Raw genomic sequence first — 16,451 nt, 5'->3', positions numbered from 1 at the left:
GAGCTGCTATTGGCCAGTTTTTTGCGTTTCTCTGACTACCAGTGAGATGGAGTGTCTTTCAAACCTTTGTTTGGTCGTAGGAATTGAAAATGCCTTCACTACATCTGTACTTTGTCTTTAGCTCTGTTGATGCCTTTTGTCACATAGACGTTTTCAGTGGGCGTGTAGCTAGATAGCCAAGTCCTTTCCTTTATTATACCAGCTTTTTAGTTCTGTTTTAAATCTTAATTGAAAAAAATTTTTTTTTTTTTTTTACTATTCTGAGACTATCATGGCAGCCCCCTACGTTTTCTTCTTCCCCTATGTTTTCTCTTGACAGATTGAAAGTTTTGTTTTCACACTTGTATATTTAGCATAGTTTGAGTTTATTTTTGTGTGTAGGTTTGAGGTGGGAAATTTAATTCGTTTGTTTCTGTGTGGGTCACCTATTGTCCTAGTACCATAGGACAATGCTGACTAGTCTATCATTTTCTGGCTCTCTTGATATTTTCACAAGAGTCCAGAAGTCTGGATTTTATGGAAACGCTCCTACGTTTTCATTGTTGGTAACTTACTGACATTTTTATTTACATACTAAGTGGTCCAAACAGAACATGGGCTGCAGTCCACATTTTTTGTGGCCACCTGTTTGCAGCCTCTGGCGTGAGGTGAGGGCCAGGTCTTTGGTCCAAGACCTGGGCTCGACTCCCGGTCCATCACTCACTGTTTGACCTTGGGCCAGTTCTGTGGACTTCTTTGGGTCTTCGTTTCCTCGTCAGTACTATGGGGATAATAATAGTATTTCCCTCACAAGGTGACTGTAAACATAACATGAGCTCATGCATGGAAATCTGTAGCCCAGGGTCTGGTATACCCATGGCATTTGATACATGCTATTGTATCATTATTTATTCCTCCCTGGTCGAGTCGGCTTCTAAAGCAGCAGAGGCTGGTGTTTCATGAGTAAGTTGGCAGGGCTGGTATGTATTCATTTATTCGGGAACTTATCGAGAACATTGAACCTGCACTGTGCCATGTTGGTTGAACTGGCATGAGTGCTGGCTCAGACGCTTGGTGCCTATGCAGACATAAGGTTTGTGCCAAGGTCTGGATCGTGACGGAGGCAGGGCTCATGCTGCAGTATGGGTACCGGGATGGGCTCTGGGCACGTATAGGGAGGGAGTGTGTCCTGGCAGCATCCGGGAAGAACTCATGGAAGAGGGGACCTTTGAGTCTGGACTTTTAAGGATTCATGGGAGTGGGGAGGAACGAGGGAGATGACCCCTGGGGACAGAGCACAATAATCCGGACTTACAGTGATGACAGAGCTCTGGGCTTGGGACCAGAGAGGAAAGGCCAAGTCCTAGCGTCCCTGAGCAGCAGGAAGTGGCCGTGCTTGGTGGTGACTGAGACGGTGACAGGAGAAGGAAGGAGGGAGACGTTGACCAAGTCTGTGAGCTTTTGAACTTTGATGGGCGGAAAACTTGAGAAGACTCACTTTGGGGTAGTAAGTCCTGTTTTGTGTGGACTGAGGCTACGGCTGGCCACCCTGAGCGTGAATGAGAGCCTGGTCCTGGGGACAGAGCCTGGGGACCATCCTCAGCCCAGATGTGACATGGAAATGTATGAAGTTGCTTCAAAGATGAACATTTCTTTCTTCCTTGCTGTTGACATTTTCAAGGTAGACATTGACATTCACGTGATTTCTGTAGTCTGGGGTAACCCTGAAATCCAAGATAGAGGCTACGGTCTGAGTGTGTATGTGCTCCCAGAATTCATCTGTTGGTCTCCTAACCCCCAGCCACCTCCAGGCGGTAGTATTAGGTGGTGGGGCCTCAGGGAGCTGATTATGTCGTGAGTGCTGAACGCTCATGATGGAGATTCATGTCCCAGAGACTTCCTTGCCCTTTCTGCCCTGTGAAGACCCAACAAGAAGAGTGACCCGGAAGAGAGCCCCCCGCCAACCAGGCTGGCGCCCTGATCTCAGACGTCCAGCTTTCAGAGCCGTGAGCAGCATGTTTCTGTTGTTGATAAGCCACCCAGTCTGTGGTAGTTTGTTACAACTCGAAGGGGCTAAGGCCACAGTGTATTGAGAATGAGCTGTATCCATAAGCACGGAGCAGCTCCAAGACCGCAACCCAAAGGCATGCCAGCCACTTTCTGTCACACCCCGGGGACAATTCCCAGAAGCAGGACTTCCGCGTCTTCCCCGTCTGCCCGCTCTCCTGCCACAGCTCTGTCCTCTCCGTGCGCTTGGTGCCCACCTGACAGCAGGGTGCTGTTCTCATCAACATTTCTTTCTAAGATGCTAGCTTTTGTGTGGTTTCTAAATAAAATACAACGTTGTCGTCGTTTTTTGCATTCTGTCAGCAGAGGCAGAGCCCCACCCAGGCATCCCTGGGCCTTCAGGAGAGAGGCTTTGTCACAATGGGCTGAATGTCGCAAATGCTGAGTCAGCATCCAAATGACAGCCAGCTCCCCATGTTGGGGTTACTTCTTTAGCTGAGGTGCTGTGGTGTCCTGCTGGGCGGCGGTTTATGGACTTGTACTCAGGAGCGGATACGTGGCGCGGTCCTGGGGCCTGGCCCGACCTCCCCCCCACTCCCACGCAGGGCCCACTCTAGAGGGCCCAGAACAAAGCACAGGTTGCAAGTCCCCTTGGTGCTGTTACTGACCCTCCTCCCGGCTTTCACTTACATTCCACATTTCATCCCCGAGAGAATGACTTTGCTAGGCTAAGCATTTAGCGAGAAATGTGGTTTCTTAATTATTCTGAGAAAGCTTTTCTGTTTCTTTGCTAACTTGGCAAATATTTCTACGCATGGCCTTGTGCTTTTTTCTTCCTGTAGAAACAGAGCTATTAGTGTGAGAGGAGGGGGTGAAGCCATTTGTCAAGGTTGTCTCAGGCAAGTTACAAGAACATTCCATTGCAAGGGTCCTTGGAATCCAGTAAAGGTGAATTGTAGAAGCAGCTCATATGGTCCAAGAAATGCAGGTAATGCAGATAAAGTCTGGTGAGACAGATAAGAGCAAACCTTGAGTAATTAATACCACTATGACTAATTAATACCACTTTCACTAATTAACTAATCAATACCATTGTGACTTCATCTACCTTGAATGCTCTTAAGACAAACTATTTTTATTCCAATGTTACTGAGGTATAATTGACAAAACTGTAAGATATTTAAAGTGTACAATGCGATCGTTTGATGTAGAACCTGGAATAATGCCTATTGCTGTTGGTTCTGCTTTTTGGGGGATTCACTGAGCTCAACCAGTAGCCATGCTCCCTTTTACTTGTTTGACACACATTTTTGCGGGCCTACTGTGTGCCACCAAGTGAGGCTTACAGGTTCCTATACAGACCCAGAAGTTCTCTGCCCCTCAAGTCACCTCTCAGGAGGCCCTGCCACCTTTACCTGACATTCTTTGGAATTCTCTGGGGATGTGAAGAGATCTCAGCTTCCAATCCTTCAGAAACGTTTTGTAGGGATGGGGCGTGTCCAAGGAGCCTCCTGCCACCAGAGGCTCTGAATGACGTGGGTCTGCATTTGGCGCAATGTCAGCTTCCTACTTCTCTCCCGGGTGCTTTAGTTTCCCCATACAGGGATCACCAGCTCTAACTCGCATGGTACATGTTGCCAGGACACTGAGGAATGTCACCTCTGCACCTCCGCACGCAGCCGCCTGAGGTGTTTACGCGTATGATTTTCTGTAGAGCGAGCGATACTTCTTCAACTCCCCAAGTTCCTCTATCAAGCATTTTGGTTGCTGTTTCAATGGGGTGCTCATACAACTTTCCAGCTCAGATCCTGGCTGTTAACTATGTTCTGAGCAAGTGAACTTGTTCCCACGGCGTGTTGGGTGGCTCTGGTGTCATGCCGCACACGAAGATGGCAAGTTCCGGTGACCACTGGCCTTGTCAGTTACCCACGTGAGCAAGGGGGACACAGGCCACTTCCGTTTGTACCCAGGTTACGCTCTGGGTGTATTAGTCAGCTCAGGCGGCCATAACGAAATACCCCAGACTCGGTTGCTTACACAACAGACATTTATTTTTTTCACAGTTCTCGAGACTGGAAGTTCAAGATCAAGGTGCTGTCAGGGTTGGTTTTCTGATGAGGCTTCTCGTCCTGCCTTGTAGACAACCACCTTCTCACGGTGTCCTCAGTTGTGTTCTCTGCATACCCGGGGCGGGGTGGGGGACATTGCGGGCGCCTCTTCATCCTCTTATTAGGATACCAGCCACATTGGATTCAAGCCTCACACGGACGACCTCACTTAACCTTAGTGACCTCTTTAAATGTCTCATCTCCAAATATAATCACACTGGGGGAGAGGGCGTCTGTTAAGGGGACACGATGGAGTCCACGACCCAGGCAGGATTAAAATGTGTGCGGTCACTCTCACCAGGCACCTGACCTTTGCACCTGGCTCTGGCGGTCGTCGTGATTTTGTCTCCCCTCATGGCTCTGTCTGAAGTTGCTCTGATGAGTTTAATTTCAATAGGACTGACTCAAGGCCCACACTTGGGCCGTGAGAAAGGGGCTCCTTTTTCCAGGTAGCCGTCGATCTCCTCAGAGAGCACAGAAATCTCCTCTCAGAGCACCTTTGGGGACATCTGGCCTGTGGAAGCCTTAGTTATCTCATTCCCCACAAAGAGGGCATAGTTTTAGGTGAAACACATCACACCTCCTCCCTACCTCCCCCCACTGAAACCCCCAATTTTCTCCGGAGAGAGGGAGGGCATTCTGTCACACCAATGAAGGGAAAACATTTACAGTGAGAAAGACAGAGGAGTCTTAAGACTGTTGAATTCAACTCACAAAGTTCCGTGTAAAATTACTGACAAAAGGAAATGCTAAGCAGTGCAGTGGATGAGAAAAATGAACCGGTGAAAGCTTTCAGAATTCACTTGGGTCCATTGCTGTCGGAGCGTGGGCACCCACCTCACACAGCCAGCCGACAGGGACACCGTCCCGTGGTGTCTGCCAAGGGTCATGTTCACCCACACCCACACTTGGCGTGCACACACACAAGTCCACACACACTCGTGCACGTGTGGGGAGTTGCAGCTGTGGGGGTGCAGGCATTGACTCGTTAGGTGGACACGCTTCCAGAATGGATAGCGCTAGAGGATGGGTCTGTGCTCCTCTCTGTTGTTCAGGGACCACAGACCGGGTTCAGAGGGCTTTAGAAGGAACTGGAAAGCTCCATCACCTTGGCACGCATGGTGCTGCTTGCAAATGCTCCCACGACGAGGAGCTAACTGTGGTCCTGGGTGCCCAGGGACATTTGGCGAGTGACAGAAGTGAGAATGAGGGCATGGTTCTGTGAGGGGACCCTCTGCTATGACAGGCGACCCAGTTAAGTGCGTCTGGGGGCAGCGAGGCCTCGTCACAAGCTCCATCTCCTGTCTCCATTGTCTGCTTTCCCATGAGGCTAGATCTAGACTCAGGTCCCTGGGGCTATTCTCTGTTAAAGACCCCAGGGCCCACCCTCGGGCCCTGAGCTTGGTGGAGAACCTCTCTGCTCACTGTTCCACCTGCCTGCTGTCTTTTCACTGGGGTGCTGTTCTCCAGGCCATTTTCCAAGGCGTGCGCTGCTCTCGCCCAACTTCAAATTCTGCAGCTGGCCTGATGCCGTCACATACAGGCAGTCAGGAAACACTTGATGAGGTATTTGTCAAAGGGAGAGATTTTCAAGGATGTTTGGACAGACCTCCCTCCTCAGATATCCTGAGGTGAACCTTCTGGGGGCCCTTTCAGAGCCTGTCCCAGAAGCCCCTGTGCCTCTGTGGGGTCCTCCGAGGAGAGGCGCCTTGGTCCCTAGAGATCCCCTCCCACATGGCAGCACCCTGCGTGCACTCTTGCCTGGGGGACGGGAAGCCTGTGCCACACCTCCTGCATTTGGCTCAAGTTGGTTGTGGAGGTTGAATATCAAGTTATTTCTCTTCCCTCTCCCTCTCCTAGCGTGTTTTGGTTTCCACAGAATGTAGCAGACTGTTGGGATAAACGCTTTTGCTTCCAACTCGTGAATCCCAGTGGGGATTTACTCGTTCGTTTGCACTTCACTCATCAAAATGTGGTCTTGTAGGAGCCACCGCTGCAGTCCAGGGACCCTGTGTTATTCCCTCACCAGGGGTGACAGCTCTTCCCAAAGCCCCAGATCCGGGAGGTGCCTGGGATAAGCAGCGTGAGGACATGTTTGTTCTCAGCCGTGGTTGTCATGAAGGGCCCACAGAGACCCGTAGTCAGACAGCTGTGTCACAAAGCGGCAGCTCACATGACACCTGGGCTTGCTGAGCCAGTTAGCCTGTGGCACAGAGGCTTTTGGGGTGGATCCCAGTTAGCAGAAAGCCATAATGCAGGGGGGAGCCTGGGGGGCTTCTTTGGGAAACTCTCACAGTCATGCCTGGCTCGGCGACGGCCCCCCTCACGCCCAGGCCCTACCCACCCATTCCCCCATGCCAGGTGGGCTGTCTGCTTTGGGGAACACACCGAACGGCTGTTTTCTTTTTTCCTTTCTCTCTCTCACTTGCATGTTTGGTGTTATAACTGAGGAGGCTTTGCCTACCGCAAGCTCAGAAAGAGCTACTTCTATGTGTTCTTCAAAGCGTTTTGTACTTTCAAGTCTCACATTGAAGTCTGATCCACTTGGAGTTCATTTTCGTGTTATGATGTAAAGAAAGGGTCTGATATACTTTTGCGTGTGGCTATGCAGTTGTCCCAGCACCATCTGTTGAAAAGACAGGCTCCCCCACCCCCATTTAATTGTCTTGACACCCTTGTCAAAAATCAATAGACTGTCAACGTGAAGGGTTCCTTGTGGACGCTGAATTCTGTTCCGCTGATTGAAATGTCTGTTTAGGCAAGTCCCACACCGTTTAGTCCTCTAGCTTTGTTGTAAGTCTCAGAAACGAGCCTGTGAGCCCCTTGCTGATCAGACCTGGAGGCTATTACCTTCAAACTTTATCCACTCTCTCCTTCCTTTAACCTTGAGTAAGCTGCTGACCTGGCCAGTTCATCAGTGTTCTCTGCTCAGTACATAGGTGTCAGGCGCAGGCACTTGTGAACTGTAGTGGCAGCTTCTGCAATGTTCGTGTTTCAGGAGGGAGCGAACGCCCTCTTTGAGCAATTGCCTCACCCCGACACCCCCGTCTGTGGTGTGTGGTGGAGGGATAGAGACCTTGGGTAGGTCATTTTGCTTCCACTCTGACTGATCCCAAGGGACCCAGAAGTAGAGAAGCAGGGACACTGACATACCTCCTGGTGGTGGAATTGCTAAGACAAGGCAAGATGTGGGAGGGGTTATCCAGCTGTGCCTCTGAGCGCTGGTGGCACTGAGCTGGGGCAGAAAGCCAAGGTCAGGGTCAGGGTCAGGTCTGGAAGGACGTGCCCTTCAGTCTCAAGCAGTGGGCCCATGCCACTTCGGCCACCTCTCCTGTTGCCTTCCAGAGCTGCGTCATTCACGTTCTTTCCTGATTTGTTAGAAGCTGCACCTGTCCTTCAGCGGATATGGGACTCTGTCCACTCGGTGTAGAACCCTTTAGGGGTCAGTGACGTAGGGTGCAGACCATGGGCTCTGGGGACCACTGACCTCAGAGAGAACATGGAAGCAAAACTGCAGAAGACAATGGATCTGAGTTGGTCAGCTCATTAAGATTCGTAACAGAGTTAGGAAATAGAAGCAGCATTTACATGGACTCTGAATCTCCTTATTGCAGCTGATGAGGACTCCATCGTGCCTGTGAATAGGACACGACCTTGTGGGATACAGTGGAGTTTCATCACTCGCGGATTCTGCACGTATGGATTCGCCTACTCTCTGAAATTTACCTGTAATTCCAAAATCAGTGCTTTTGCTTTTGTGGCCACATATGAAGAGAGGGAAGATGAGTTGCCTGACAGGCACGTTCTCAGATGAGGACGAACAAGGTGACTCTGCCTTCCTTTTTCCACTCTTACCCTGTAAACACGTGTGCATTTCGTGGCCATGTTTCTGGCACCCTCTGTATATTAAATAAGATGGCTTTAAACAGAAACACATATAAAACGAGCTAATGTGTTGATCAGTGGACCGTTGGTGAAAATGTTGCAACCAGAGGCTCACAGGAACCTAACCCTGTATTTCTCTTAGGGACAATGGTTCTGTATTCGCAAATTTAGTGTTCACGGGGAATTTCTAGGGTCTAACTACCATGAGTAGTGAGAATTGACTGTAGTTAGTTTTCATTTGTCACATCCTAGACTGTAAGACATTTGCGTTTAAATGTGGTTCACCAATTCAAATCATACCTCCAACCACTTAGAGATAGTCACAAGAGCTCAAGGGCTTGTCAGTGGGCCTGCACGTGCCACCCAGTGTCAACCACTGTGATTAGACGTAAGTTGCTTTTTTATCATTGGCAGCGTGGTGTCTCCATGGTAACCGGGATGGGGCTGGTACCTCTTGAGCAGTTGGCAGCAGAGACTTGACCGTTTCTCTCTGAGGCAGAGCCCAAGAAGGTCTGAGACGTGGGGGCAACGAGGCCAACAGCTGCCAACTCTTCACGCATGACCGTTTATACCAGAGTTTGTACAGTCGTGTGTTGTTTACTTCTTACATCCGGAAAGGAGCCCACAGTCAAGCCTGAGTTCAAGGATTATGTGTTTACACCGTGCAGTTTTCTACTGAAAAGAATTAATCCTCCTCACCCAGTTTCCTGTCAAATTGTGTTCCTCCCGAGAAAAAGGAAAGAAAGGAGAAGAGTGTCGACACCGAGGTGACATGACTGGGAAGATCAGTCAGGAGGCTCTGGTGGCCGTGATCTGCTTTTCTGCATGAATTAAATAGTTTTTCTCCCGGCATCCGCAAAAAATTCTTTCCAGCCCTTGATTTCTACCTGGAGCATTTCAGATTTTTCAGATGTGTTTGGCTTCCCTCATCTGTGCCAGGGGTGCCATAGAGATGGAGTTAGGATAGAACACAGTGAATTATGGGTGGACTGTAAACTTCCTTCGTATCAATATCAAAATCTGGAGGGTTTTCTTTTCTTTTTGGATTCCCACTTCTGCGTCTGCGGCGTGTCACTGTGGGTAAATGAAATATAACCAATCACTGTAATTTCCACAGCAAGTACATATTCATTGTAAAAGAAAGAAGAAAATGAAAAAGACCTATAATGACTTCACCATGTTTTAGAGGTAACTGCGGTTGACATTATTACACCTTTCCCTCGGGTCTTTTTATCTTTAGGATTAGAAACATTTGGACTTAAACACCTGAAATCTTGACGCTGTCCCACCCACGCACATCTCTGTATAATCGCGCACTGAGATTTGTAAAAATCTTCTAACTCCACAAAGATGATTCATTGTTGTTGGTTGTCCCAGCTTTGGTGAGGAGGCCCCAAGGTTTGCCTGGAGGTGTGTGAGTGTTAGAGAAAGAGCCCTGTGTTTGCATCTGAGTCTGGTTATGGAGCCTCCATTTCCCCATCTGTAAAATGGAGCCAGTGATGTCTGCCACCTAGGGAGGGTTAGACATGTGAGCAGTGCTTGCCCATGGAAAGGACCCTGATAAATCCACTCGCCTTCCTGCTTCCCTTTTGTTCCAGGAAGCTCTGCAAACAGCTGGGGTTGATGTTTCTAAAAGTTTGAAAAGAAATCATTTCTTCTGTGGAGAATTTTAAATCACGGAGGGCCGAAACCACGGAAAGCCCCACGCGTGGGTCTAAGAAATCCTTGCTGTCTGTGTAGGACGTGCCAGCTCCCTAGGAAGCTCCCTCTGGTTCCTTAACTTTAGCACTGGCGTTCGGAGAACTTGGGGTCACAGACTTCACTTTTTAATGAGAGAAGTCACTGGAGAGAAAACTGGGTTTTCCGCCTTTCTTGACAAGTGCTGATGGGGGGATCGGTTGGGTATTTCCAGGTTGGTGCCTTTGCAGCCAGGGGTGACGGCATTTCTCCCGCCCCCAGCACACACCCTCCTCTGCAGACCACTGTTTCTGTCCAGGAAACAGGGAATAGTGCTGGTCTTTGTTTCTCTCTGAAGCTCACGGCCTAATGACCATTTATTCCCTGCAGCTCTTACTTTTACAACAACCTGGGATTTTCTCCAGACTTTGTTTTGTGAGTTCTAAGTATTTCCACACCGTCACTCATAAATGCACTCGGCCTCTGTACTGAGTGTCAGGGGCCTTTTTTTTTTTTTCCCCTTTTCCTTACTTTTCCTTGATCGGTTTTATGACCAGTTGGTTCACAACCAGAATAAATCGTTAAAAAAAAAACACAAAAAAAACCCCAACCTTAATCCACCTTTGTGTGAGAGCTTTTTTCTGTAAACAAACTGATCCATTGTTTCTCATTTAAAACATCATCTGTGCCTTGGAAAAATTAAAATGCAATTATTGGACGGCTCTTGGCTTGGCTGTTTCCCTAGCATTGCGTGTTAACTAATTAGAGTGGACACTTGGGACTGCCTGCTCCGGGCGCTGAGTGTGGCTGGGGCTGGGGACATGTTTGTGTGGCATTTAAAGTCTGCTGGGTCAGCAGACACTCTAGGGACAGCAAGCTCAGCGCAGCTGGCTTAGATGTCTCCTAACCCCCCCTCACCAGACGACTTCTCCCGGGCGTGCACGGATTGTTTGTGACTGATTTATTGACCCAGGAGGCCCGGCCTGCGCTGGGCGGGTGCTGCTGGGTATGCGTTTGAGAGTGTGTGTGTGTGTGTGTGTGTGTGTGTGTGTGTGTATGCATGTACGTGTGTGTGCACATACACGTGTGTGCACGTACGTGCACGCGTGCGCTGCACAGACATTCCAGCAGTGCTGGGTGGGAGCATTCCAGAGACTCACTGCTGGACTTTTTGCAGCAACCCACAGAGCATTTTTAAACAAAACCAGAATGATGACCTTGAAGGCACCGAGGAGCCAGATCGCGTCCCTCCTGGTTGTCATGTTTCCCCTTCCAATTATCTGCATGGTTGGATTATGATGTCCACGTGCAAAAAAAAAAAAAAAAGGAAAAAAAAATGCGTCTTGAGGCCAAATCCCTTTTTTGCCCCCCTTTCTTTTTTCTTTCTCTCCTAAGAAAAATTCTTCAACCTTGGCCGAGCGTGTTGCATGTTTCTAAATAAAAATAGACGTGGTGTGGTGCTTAGCTCGGTGTGCCCCACGAGAGCGGGTGCCCATCCACCCGCGCCTGTCGGGAGGGTTAGGCGGGACGGGGTGCCCTGTGTGTGGCCGAGGCCACCCAGCTGGGATGTGATGTCAACAGAGAGGACGTGGGCTCAGCCCTTTGGGAGCAGAGAGGGAGGTTCACTTTTCCTTAATGAATTCCTTCATCCTGTCCTCCGCTGCCCGCTGCAACTCCTGTGCCTGCAAGCTTACCTTCAGGTCCTAACGCACCTGTGCACGTGAGTGAAGGGGTCCTCTGAACAGGGCGGGGTCCCTCGGGCAGTGGCCACAGCCCCTCCCAGGGCACAGAGCTGGCCTGGCAGACAGTGCAGCCAGGAGAGCCGCAGGGCAGCGCACACCCCTTGTGATGTCACAGCGGCAGGGCACTGAGCCTCCTCAGCTGTGTGACCTGCCAACCACCCCAGCTGCGACCACTTATTCATCTCACAGGCCATATTGAGTTGTCGGCTACAACCCACAATGGGGTACAGGAGTTTCCAGTCCTCACTTGAATACTGTCTCAAGCCTTGGGAGGGGGTGGGGGGTCCATAGACTCCCACTTTTATTGAGATAAGTCCTCAGGGGTACCTGAGTGGTGAGGGGTGTCCGTCCTGTGTGCAGAGATAGCTGAATCTAAGAGGAAGCATGGAGAGCTGCCATGGGGCCATGTCTGCCCTGGAGTGTCCGCTGCACCTGTGGCCCGTGCCCTGCACGCCGCCCGGCATTCCTCAGACGCGTCCTGTCCATCCAGCGCCCCTGTGTTGTTGCTACACGTTCCTCTGCCAGACCAGCATTTCTTCCCTTGTACGCTCCCACGTGTCCTCTAGAGGCTGGCAGCCGTCCGCCGCTCTCCTCAGCCCTGACTCACACATCCCCTGCATCTGCGTTTCTCCTGCTTGAGTGGGTTCAGTTTTCCTGTCTAGGGAAGGTCCCCAGGCAAGTGTGTGCAGAGATGAGCGAGCCCGCTCGGTGGGGCTCATCCTCACTGGTGACGTCACTCGTCAGCGTTCTCTCCCTCCCTCCATGTTCCCGGTTTCGTCTGTCTCTCTCCTGAAAGTTTTTGGAACATTTTGCACAGCCTTGCCTGGCCTGTGCTCCAGCAGCCCCATCCTGGATCCAGGCACACACCCCAAGAGCACTGACCCTAACGCGGCCAGGACGGGGGTGGGGAGAAGGAGGTGCTCAGGGTACACAAATTGAGGACGTGCTCCCTCCCTGTCAGAGACGTTGCAGTGGCAGGGTCAGCTCTGAGAGGGAGACCCTGCGTAAACTTTGCACACTGGCTGACTTCCCAGCCTCCCCTGGTCCCAGCCCTGAACACTGAAGTTGGACGGTTCCCTGCATCGGGTGCCAATCCCAGTGACTTTGGGCAAGGTACCTTTGCCCTCTGAACCTCAGTTTCCTTGTTACCACGACCCTGGGTAGGGAGGACTAAATGAGATAATCGATGTAAACTGCTCAGCATATTGCACGATGAATATTAAGGGCATGATAGATGTTTATGCTGGTTCTTCTTATTCTTGGGCAAATACGAAAGCATCACGTAAGCCCATCCCTCTGAGCTCTGGAATGGCAGGGCCAGCACCATGCTGTCGTCGTTCCCCGTTTGCCCCTTTCTTGACTGTGCGTGATGCTGACTGACTGTGTGTGATACTGGCCTTGCATGATGCTGACTGTATGTGATGTTGTTCTTGCGTGATGCTGACCGTGTGTGATGCTGACCTTGTGTGATGCTGACTGACTGTGTGTGATACTGACCTTGCGTGATGCTGACTGACTGTGTGTGATGCTGACCTTGCGTGATGCTGACTGACCGTGTGTGATGCTGACAGTGTGTGATGCTGACCTTGTGTGCTGCTGACTGTGTGTGATACTGACCTTGCGTGATGCTGACTGACTGTGTGTGATGCTGACCTTGCGTGATGCTGACCATGTGTGATGCTGACCTTGTGTGATGCTGACCTTGCGTGATGTTAACTGTGTGTGATACTGACCTTGCGTGATGTTAACTATGGCCACGTGGTGCTGACCGTGTGGTCCTTCCCAGCGAGGTCAGGGCCTCCCACGTTCTGAAGAGGATGTGTTTTGTGTCTCTGCTGCAGGAATTGCTTACTTAGGAGGTGTGTGCAGTGCTAAGAGGAAATGTGTGCTTGCCGAAGACAATGGTCTCAATTTGGCCTTTACCATCGCCCATGAGCTGGGCCACAAGTAAGTATCAGCCTCTGCATTGTTCTGCCTGTTTCGATTCCTTCCTGGATACGTATGTATGCGCTTGAATTCTCTAAGTTCTAAAATGGTGCTGCTCTGTGCCTCTGCTTCTTCCACAGTGGGCACCTCGGCCAGCAGTCCTGGGTCCCAGCCCTTTGGGGACCCCGAGAGATTACTGAACAGAAAAGCTCTGAGAATTAAAACGTTAATTTGGTGTTCATGTCAGTTCTGACAGCACACACTGTCATGGGAAGAGGTTTTTCTCTGCGTGTCTTCTGTAGTTGCATTTTTCTTTCCTGGATCAGCGTGATTTTTGATTCACTCTAACTATATTGTTCAAATAAGGGGGTTTATCCTCACACTGTTTGACTTCCTATTTTCTTTTCAGCTAGTTTCAAACACAGCCCAGTGTCTTTGTTTTAAAGCATTAACAGCCACTGCCTCTGCACATGGAAATTCGTCCCTTGAGGAGGAAACAACCACAGACCCTTTGAGCCTAAAGGTGTGGTAGGGAGAGTCTGAGGCGTCCTCATGGTTTTCAGAGAAGGAAACAGAAGGTCAGGGGGTTGAGCTGCTGGCCCCAGGCTGGGGTCACCTACAGGAAATTTCAGGGTGGCAAAAAGCCAGCAGACTCCGAACTGCAGCCTGAGCGTTTGCTCTTTCTCCTGGAGTAGATGTCTGTTTATGTTTCTCTTAAGGAAAAATTGAGATATGACTAGTTAAGAACTTAAAAAATAAATAAATTGAGGAGGCCAGAGTATGGAAAACAATGGGAACATTTATATTGGCTTGAACAGAACACAATGAAATGGAAATCTAGTTCTTGGTTAAAATATATGTATATATAGTACAGGTTTTCTGATGACCTACGTCATAAGATACCCAGGCGCTTACTGTGCATTCAAGCTTTTCTGCCTGAGTAAAACCAATGTATAAAGAGAGCAAAGGCAATTATTTTTTTCTAGTATTAGCCATATCTGTGGCTTTTTTTTTTTTTTTTTTGCTCTGTTATGGTTATCTGGTCCCATTTTCACTCCTGTAGGCAGTTTGGTAATTGACTTCTCTGTATCTGTTGGTTGTCATGGTGTGCGTACAGTGAAGGCAAGTCATCTTACGCATATTTGCTGGGATTAAGGAGGAAATAACAAGTTATTGGTCAAGACAAGTGCGATCAGCCATTGTTTCCAAAGTACACCGCTATTTCATCTCGACAGTAGTTTTAAAATATCGGTGACAACATTTTGCCCATCCTGTGTGGCCTACACTACTAGAAAATAATTTTAAAATTAATTGTAATCAAAGTTGTCCTCATATTTCTGATTTGTTAAAAAAACAAAACAAACCCTGTATCCAAGAGTGGTGGCTGAAAGAAAAGCACAACTCGGTAAGGCTTCGGTCTTCTCACGATCAAGTGACCACACCCAGTGCGTCACAGCTCCCTGGAATCAACTATCTAATGGCTGGGAGAATGCAGAATTGTCAAAACATTTCCCAAGCATGCCGCTTGTTGTGGACGTTTGAGTAGACGCATGAATCACGTTAGACCCTGGCAGCTCACGCCGGGGCACATCCCAGAGTGCTCTTTGCACACGTGCTATACAGAGGCTTTTTCTCCTGGACATTAAGAACACAGAGGGCCATTTTCTCCTCGGTGACCTGTGCCATTGTGCTGGATCAAACCACTGGCGTCTTAGCCAGGAGGTCTGCAAAGATGAATGGATGGATTCAGCCGGCCTATAGGAGCCTTTAGCTACAGTCTGTTGAGAATTTCTTGGAGGACTCTTTATAGCTTGCTACTGAACTTTAATTACCTGCCAAAACAACACCGTATTGTTAATCAAAGCCAATAATCCTGCTAGCATTGGGCCCAGCACCTCCTTGGGTGATTATAGTTTTCCCAGGAATTCTGTTGTCTCTGATTATTCACAAGCATGGGGAGGCAGATCTCCAAAGAGGAAACCACCTTTATTCCATCCCTCGGATCCCTCTGGGTAGCCTGGGCTCAGCAGGAAGTGAGGCTATGTGGAAGCTTGGAAAGGGCTAGGCCAAAGTGCCCTCTTCAGTGAGCCACTGGCCAGGCTGCTTCACAGATACCCAACTTGGAAGCTGTTCCGTAGCGTGGAGTGGCGTGGAGCGGTTTTCATCCACGTCCCTTAAGTACGTGTGAACTGAGGTTAGGATGGGATGGTATTCTCAGTGGACCCGAGGGAGCCATTGGTCCATGTTCTCCAAGAAAATTTGTCGGTGAAAGTTTTAGAAAATGAACACGGGTAACCCTCTACGTAGACCCTAGGACGTCCCCAGGGGCCCTAACCATTTAATACTGATAAAGTGACACATCTGATGGATGGATGGCCTTTCTTTGCACTTGGGCACGCGTTGGTGTGGCCCTTCTGTTACCCGGCACACTTCCTATGTGTGGCGAGCAGTTACCCTTAGATCCAACTGTGAGGAGAAAAAATTCCCTTTCCGTGTGAGTCGCGTGTTCCATTTGTCAGACGAGAGCTGCATAAGTTAAAATCATGTTCATTCTGCTCTGGCTCTTAGAACACACAAAGCTACGTTGTAGGTTCATTTTCAGCAGTTAAACGCATCTGAGTTCTGGAATTGTATTTTTCTCCCTCTTTCCAGTGTCTCTTTGGAGGCATGGTTTTACTTTCAATATTGTAGTTCAAAAATAATGTATTCGGTACTATAAACAGCTCCAATCCAGTTTGCAATCACATCGGTTCTAAATTATAAATTAAATGGAAAGTCTTTACCGTGGTCAAGTCAAAAATGATGCTTAGGACATGAGTTAATAATGTATGATCTGTTTAAGTCAAGTCAGATCTGCATTTATTGAGCGCCTGTTGAGTTAGATGCTGTGAATTCATTATGCTATTGAATCAGTCCTAGGAAATAAATATTATTTAGCTTTTACTTTATAGATTAGGGAACTAGTATTTTTTTTTGTTTAAATCCATTCGCTATCTAAAATGACTTGCCGTCACTTATATGATAATATACCCAGGTACCAGAGCGATTCAAATAATGACCTAAATTACAAAAGCTAGGTAACAAAGAAGAGAGCTTGTTATAGGTCCAGAAAACCAGGGCCCCTTCA

The 16,451-nt window shown here is 49.0% G+C and overlaps 1 protein-coding gene across 1 annotated transcript in view; it reads left to right on the top strand.

Moving 5' to 3' along the window:
• The window catches only part of ADAMTS17 (ADAM metallopeptidase with thrombospondin type 1 motif 17), a 239,517-nt gene that overhangs the window by 88,243 nt on the left and 134,823 nt on the right, over positions 1-16,451 (top strand). The window contains exon 8 of the mRNA XM_033099930.1: positions 13,240-13,345. Within this exon, the coding sequence (XP_032955821.1) occupies positions 13,240-13,345 (106 nt within the window). The remainder of the gene's footprint in view (positions 1-13,239; positions 13,346-16,451) is intronic.

Source organism: Rhinolophus ferrumequinum, chromosome 28, assembly GCF_004115265.2.
Source record: "Rhinolophus ferrumequinum isolate MPI-CBG mRhiFer1 chromosome 28, mRhiFer1_v1.p, whole genome shotgun sequence".
Lineage (NCBI taxonomy): Eukaryota > Metazoa > Chordata > Mammalia > Chiroptera > Rhinolophidae > Rhinolophus > Rhinolophus ferrumequinum.
The sequence above is the reverse complement of the archived record's forward strand: the minus strand, read 5'-3'. Positions and strand labels throughout refer to the sequence as shown.